The sequence below is a fragment of the Sinocyclocheilus anshuiensis genome, unplaced genomic scaffold (genome assembly GCF_001515605.1).
Source record: "Sinocyclocheilus anshuiensis isolate Anshui unplaced genomic scaffold, SAMN03320099.WGS_v1.1 scaffold534, whole genome shotgun sequence".
NCBI classification, from domain to species: Eukaryota; Metazoa; Chordata; class Actinopteri; order Cypriniformes; family Cyprinidae; genus Sinocyclocheilus; species Sinocyclocheilus anshuiensis.
Window position 1 is genome coordinate 88497 of NW_015547712.1, and position 7087 is coordinate 95583.

The window sequence follows — 7087 nt, forward strand, 5'->3', positions numbered from 1 at the left end:
GTCAATCTAAAACGTCTATATTTTGCTGCTTCACTAATATGATTACAGTTATTCTGACGGATTTTTTATTCTGTCAAGGGTGCGTTTAAAAAAGCAATTAATAATCCGTAACAAATGTTTCCCGAGCTTGTCAGAGCCCCGAAATGAACCGCACTGAGCTGGCTAGATCGCCGTTGAACTCTCCGGACAGCGATTTCATCAACCAGAGGGAATTTGGGAAAACAAACCAATTCCACAAGGTCTCCAAACTTTCCCATGATCGGCATTTAACGATTATGATATTTTAATTATCTAATGTTTCCAGCATGACGGGCCCGTCACTGCTGACGGACAGATGCTCCTGATGGGAGTCCAGAAATAAAGTCAATCCCAGAGGAACAAATGATGATGTTACCACTGCAAATAGGAAGAGAGAGCAGTTCAAATCACTTAAGTCATTACGGCAAGTGTAATGTTTTATTTGACCACAACAGACATGCACATGTGGCACACGTGGTGTTGTTTGAAGACTTCATTCATAAAAATACACGCAGTTCCAGCAGTGAGAAATGCGCACGGTTTTTGATGTTTTGCTTCTTCTGTGAACAGGTTCTACACTGCTTTAATTACAGCAGCAGATGACTTTGTGCTTTCAACACGAATCTATTTATCACAATACAGGCGTAGATAAAGATAGGAATACAGATATGGATATGGACAATAAAGATATCCGGAAACTGAGTTGAACCAGTTTTCTTCTGTATAGACAATTCCATTGTAGACCGAAACTTTCATCCTAGATATTTTGACCTGAGCACGATATTCCATAATATTTTTTTATTTATTTATTTTTTCAAACGACAACATTTTTAAAGGAAGCAAATCACTGTTTATGTATGGGTGGGGTATAATGATAAAGGATAAAATAAGTTGTCTAAAATATCTTATATAATCTTTTAATGAAATGATTAGAAATCATTTCAAGTATGACTAACTTTTCATAATACAAATACTGAATAGGTTATATTGGAACACAAAGCGTGCACACATTATATATGAATTATGAGAGAAAAAAGTCGAGAAATTGAATTGCGATTAATTTTATAATGTTAAGAACGTAGAAACGTTGAGCCTATAGCAAGCAGAAAATTGGAATCTTTAAAATATGATCTGGTCTGATTACATTTTATTTTTTAAACAATAATATATCAATTTAAATATATAATAAAATCAAATAGATTTTATTTGAAACACTGACAAAGATGCGTGTTGTGAGAGATGCATGGAATGTTTTAGGCTTAATTGTTATCTTAATTGTTTCTGTTAAATTCCATGTGTTAATAGTTAAATGACTACAGTGAGATGCCAGCGGTCGGTCAGTTTTATGATCTCGCTCACGAATATTTCACCGGGCCTGAACTAAAATGAAATAACGTGCGTGTCTTCCGCATCCTCTTCCCTGGATTGTTTTGACTGCTTGATCGAGAGAAAAAGCGCTACATTTCATCTCTAAATTTAAACCGGAATGGAGTCATTCGAAAACACCGTGATAGGAGGCAGTCAGGGTCATTGACCTTTCCGGTAATGAATCACGACTAATGAACGCCATCAGAGGAAGAGAGACATTCTAAAAAACACCATGGGGTAAAATCATCTGCGGTCATTAATGATCATAAACATAACATACCAATCGGCATCTGTAATGCATTCTAGAAATGCTTTCGCACGTATATGCATACATATTTTATATAAATATGCTTGTGTTTGTTTATAGCCTATGCAATTGGAAAGTGTGTTGACAAGCAGATGTAATACTATTATTTTATTGTATAATCGATCTGTTTTTTGTTTTGTATTTTTCACTATAAACAGCGCACTATTTTTGGCCCAGTAATGTAAAGTCGTGCATATGGATGAAGTATCGCCTCTGAAGTTAATTGTGTTTTCGTTTCAGCGGAGAATAGATTTCCTCTGTTTATTATAAGCATAAGGACGGATTTGCGTCAGCGCGCGACTTGCGAGTTGAGATAAAGTTGCACAAATATTGAAAAAAGGAAGTGCTACGAGTCATTATAAAGTCCCACCTCTCCGAGCCGGAGGAAATAGGGGTCCTCTGCTGTATCCTAAAATACTAAAGCATCTTCTATTTCTGGTCTAAATCTAGCAGGAATATCCGCTCGTTTAGCCTGAATCAGAGCTCATCAAAAACAGGATGACCTGCATCGAGAAACTCCTGTTTCCTAATCCCAGAGCACAACACACTCACAGGCGTCTGAATAAAGCACTTGATTGTGGATCGTTTTCTTATCAGTTTGTTGTTTGCATATTTCTGGAAGATTAGAAAACATTAGAATGCATGCAAAACCTCGTTATTATTCGTTATGCGAATGCATCATTTACATTACACCATCTTCTAAAATTATCATCTTAAATAATTACTTTCCAATTATCCTTAACTGTGCACCATTAAAAAACGATTCAATGTCGGTCAGTTTTCTAGTTTTATATAGCCTAATGCATCCAAGTAAACGTACAATAAGTTCAGTAAAGTTAAAAAAAATATATATATTTGTGCATTTATCCATTCGCTGATATTTAACAACTCGTTAAATAGCTAAATGAATGGACTTCACTGCGTTTTTTCTAACATCAAATAAAAATTAGTTTGAGTAATTGAAAATGAAGACATAAACACTGAAAATGTTTAATGTTGTATCATTTGAACCATCGCCTTATAATAAACGTGGTGATTTTTAAGAGTGCTCGTCGTGTTTGGGGCGTGTTGGACCGTTCTGTCAACTTCCATTGGCTCACAACGAGCCAATCAATAGCGGAAGTCCTGCTTAGAGCTTTTTGGACTCCTGTCTGGAGTTTCATACTTGAGGAGAAACGCGAGAGAGGGCAACTCCTTAAACCTGACCGTCGCGTTACATGTAGTTGTGTGCGATTCTGTCAAGAAGTTTTGGCTTGCCTGCCAGGATGTACACGGCGGGACTCAATCCGTTTTACGCATCGAACTTTAGCCTTTGGACCGCGTACTGTTCGGGCGGTTTTGGGGTGGACAGCATGAAGAAACCCTCGTTCTGCATCGCTGATATTCTGCACGTTGGAGATGCGGAGAACCTCCCCGGTTCGTCTTCGCTTATGGCTCACATCGGGGCCCGAGCGCAGGTTCATTCGTCGGGATCCCCGTTACGCCCGTCGCCGGTCATTCCAAGCGCATCCGCGTATCACAGTCACGGATTACACTTGACATCCAGAGCCGCGATCAACGCGCAATCCGCGCCTCCGCTTATATAGCCTAATGCATCCAAGTAAACGTACAATAAGTTCAGTAAAGTTAAAAAAAATATATATATTTGTGCATTTATCCATTCGCTGATATTTAACAACTCGTTAAATAGCTAAATGAATGGACTTCACTGCGTTTTTTCTAACATCAAATAAAAATTAGTTTGAGTAATTGAAAATGAAGACATAAACACTGAAAATGTTTAATGTTGTATCATTTGAACCATCGCCTTATAATAAACGTGGTGATTTTTAAGAGTGCTCGTCGTGTTTGGGGCGTGTTGGACCGTTCTGTCAACTTCCATTGGCTCACAACGAGCCAATCAATAGCGGAAGTCCTGCTTAGAGCTTTTTGGACTCCTGTCTGGAGTTTCATACTTGAGGAGAAACGCGAGAGAGGGCAACTCCTTAAACCTGACCGTCGCGTTACATGTAGTTGTGTGCGATTCTGTCAAGAAGTTTTGGCTTGCCTGCCAGGATGTACACGGCGGGACTCAATCCGTTTTACGCATCGAACTTTAGCCTTTGGACCGCGTACTGTTCGGGCGGTTTTGGGGTGGACAGCATGAAGAAACCCTCGTTCTGCATCGCTGATATTCTGCACGTTGGAGATGCGGAGAACCTCCCCGGTTCGTCTTCGCTTATGGCTCACATCGGGGCCCGAGCGCAGGTTCATTCGTCGGGATCCCCGTTACGCCCGTCGCCGGTCATTCCAAGCGCATCCGCGTATCACAGTCACGGATTACACTTGACATCCAGAGCCGCGATCAACGCGCAATCCGCGCCTCCGCCGTCCAGTAAAGACCTCAAGTTCGGGATTGATCGGATATTATCCACAGACTTCGAGCCGAAGGGAAAAGAATCGCTATCGTTGAGAGGTAAGACGTATTTTTGTGCATCGCACACACAGGGGTTTCCTATAGTAAACATCACATCACACTTTTACGAAAAGGACAAAACAATTAGATTAACTCAGAATAGTAATGCTTGTTTGGACGCGTCCAACCCCATGCGCTTGTTAATTAATGATGAGCATAAACATAACATACCAAGCAGCATCTGTAATGCGTTCTAGAAATGCTTTCGCACTTATATGCATACACATTTTATATAAATATGCGCGTGTTTGTTTAGCCTATGCAATTGGAAAGTGTGTTGACAAACAGATGCATACTACTATTGTTTTATTATCGATGTTTTTGTTTTTCCTTGATAAACGGCGCACTATTTTTGGTCCAGTACTGTAAAGTCGTAACCTATGAATGAAGTATCGCCTCTGTTATTGAAAGGCAATACGAGTTTAATTGGAACTAATTGGTGTTTGTCGTTCTGTAACAGATCTCACATCGATTGTTAGTCCGAATCGGCAGTCAGCAGTCCATGTGTCTGCAAGCCCGTACTTCGCGTCCATAGACCCGACCATGAGCGAAACCTCCTCCATGATGGGTTCAATAAGCAATGCCGCCAGACAATCAGGGCAACATCAGTTTCAAGACACCTTCCCAGGTAGTGTAGACATCCCCGTCGAGCCCTAAAGAGCAGGAGAACCTGCACGGATGACACGTTCATTATTATGATTGCACTGCCTTATTTTGCACGTGTGTGCGGTGATAAGCCTATTTTGCTCATGCAATTAAATAACATGCACTTTGGCCAAAATGCATTGAGGTCTTGTTGTGTTCTAATGGCGTGTGTGCTGTTTGACTCGAACAGGGCCGTATGCGGTGCTTTCCAAAGACACAATGCCACAGACTTACAAGAGGAAGAGGTCGTGGTCCAGAGCCGTGTTCTCCAACCTGCAGCGGAAAGGCCTCGAGAAGCGCTTTGAAGTCCAGAAGTACGTCACGAAACCGGACAGAAAACAGCTGGCTGCGATGCTGGGCCTCACCGATGCACAGGTGAGCGAATGATTATCAATGCAAATTAATTCATGATTTAAAAAAAAGTAAGAAAGAATGTTTTAAATGAAAATAATTAGCTTTGGTCTGCAGAGAGCCATCTAGAGCGTTAGCAGCTGGAGCATTGCGACACCCGCATTTCTAGAGAAATGAAAGTCAATTATAACGAATTATTGCAAATGCAGGAGGGGTGCAGTTGTTTCGTTTCAAAACATCCTAATTTAAAGGCATTGGGCAAGAGTTTCTGTCTTATTTGATATCGGAAATGACACGACAGACAGCAAAAGCGATAAGGAGTTTCAAAACTTTCCAGTCAAGTGTGGAAATCTTTTTTTTTTTTTTCAGTAGACCCGTATTTTCACTTGGACATTTCAATTAATTGGAAAAAAAAACTGTTCGATTTAGTTTGTGCCTGCATTTCTGTATTATATAAAAGTTCACCAAATTTAACAATGCACGTTCATCTCTCATTGCCATCTCAAAATAGTGCAGTGCAATAAATAATAATACAAATGCACAATTAAATTTGAAAAAATAATAAAAATAAATACACATACATAAAATGCTCTTGCTTTTCTTGTTTTAGGTCAAAGTTTGGTTCCAGAACCGGCGGATGAAATGGCGCCATTCCAAAGAAGCGCAGGCGCAGAAGGACAAAGAGAAAGAACAGCCAGAGAAATCCGCGACCGAAACCGAACCCAAAGAACGCGACGATTCCGAGTGCGAAAGCGAACCGAGCGAGTCCGAATTCGAGGACGGAGCGGAGGACAAAAGCGACGTGGACATTTCTGACCTCAACAAAGCCAGTGTGATTATTCCCGGAGCTCTGGCGGTCAGCACGCACGACGCATCCAGCACAAACTCCACGACAGAACCGAGCGCAGCCGCGCAACAAACGCCGCTGTGAGGGTCTGTTAACGCGTCTTAGCGGGCCTACTTGAGCCTTCATGACCCCTGAGAGAGGAAAACATCAGCGCTCTGCCTTAAATCAACCTCTCGACCTTCATATGACGATCTGGGAATTGAATGTTCATGAATTAAGACGTTGATAAACTTGATTGTATATTTTGTCTGTAAGTATTTGCACTGAACATGTAAATAAACGTTTGTTACTAATATTCCAACTGGTGTATTTATGGAAATCAATGCACTTTATCCAAAATTCAAAACGAATAAATACATTTACATAATATATTTAGCCTAACGATTAAACAAACATTTCCCAACGGATGCATTTATGCAAAATTAATTTCGCCACTTTTTTTCCTGAATAACAATTAAATAGGCTAATCATAATGATTCTTATTTAAATTGTACATATTGAATATAAAAGATTAAAAACATATGGTTTATTTCTCTATCGCAGTGAACTCTTGCAACACAATTCTCACTAATAGTTACCTGTATTTCTCGGTTGCATAATGACATTTTCACAATTCTGCAGGAACAGATTACACATCATACAACTCATGCTTTATTGTGAAAGTCTAAACAAAATATCGCGTAAATCTTATTATGAAGAAAACAAAATGACGGATGAACAATTGGGGCAAGTTGTCACACGGTTTTGAGTGAGTTTTTTCTCTCTAGCAGTGGTTTTGCATGTTGAAACATTAGTTCAAAACGATTGCAATTATTATTATTCGCCATCCAAGCTAAAATTCAAATCATGATACTGATCAGTACTGATTAATTATCATATATAGTTGTTAGGTAAACATAAAAAAAAATTAAGCCGAAAATTTTTAAAGTTTTAATTCTGTAATTTAATGTAATAATTGATTATTTATTATTTTATTATATATTTATTTTTGACCAAATTGTTAGTTTTGTTTTCTTGTTTTTACTTTCTTAGTTTTGTGTTTCATAATTGTTTTTAGATTTAACTGCAAACAATTCAATAGCCTATAATCCAGATA

The 7087-nt window shown here is 39.2% G+C and overlaps 1 protein-coding gene across 2 annotated transcripts; it reads left to right on the plus strand.

Annotated features, from left to right (window-relative positions):
- The first annotated feature begins 3630 nt into the window (after window positions 1-3630).
- LOC107704027 (H2.0-like homeobox protein) lies at window positions 3631-6248 on the plus strand. Of its 2 annotated transcripts, XM_016506860.1 has the most exons (4): window positions 3631-4148; window positions 4609-4776; window positions 4984-5168; window positions 5755-6248. In XM_016506860.1, exons 1-4 carry the CDS (start codon window positions 3749-3751, stop codon window positions 6073-6075), a joined length of 1074 nt encoding a protein of 357 aa, XP_016362346.1. In that variant the 5' UTR covers window positions 3631-3748; the 3' UTR covers window positions 6076-6248. The 2 variants fall into 2 exon arrangements, with proteins under 2 accessions (XP_016362346.1, XP_016362347.1); XM_016506861.1 differs by lacking the exon at window positions 4609-4776 and having other exon boundaries at window positions 3634-4148.
- Window positions 6249-7087: the final 839 nt, after the last annotated feature.

What these genes read in the sequence shown, in the direction of transcription:
- LOC107704027 (XM_016506860.1), top strand. Translation starts at nt 3,749, where the DNA reads ATGTACACGGCGGGACTCAATCCGTTTTACGCATCGAACTTTAGCCTT. An exon ending in AGAATCGCTATCGTTGAGAG is followed by an intron (nt 4,149 to 4,608) that starts GTAAGACGTATT and finishes GTTCTGTAACAG; the next exon opens with ATCTCACATCGATTGTTAGT. An exon ending in TGGGCCTCACCGATGCACAG is followed by an intron (nt 5,169 to 5,754) that starts GTGAGCGAATGA and finishes TTCTTGTTTTAG; the next exon opens with GTCAAAGTTTGGTTCCAGAA.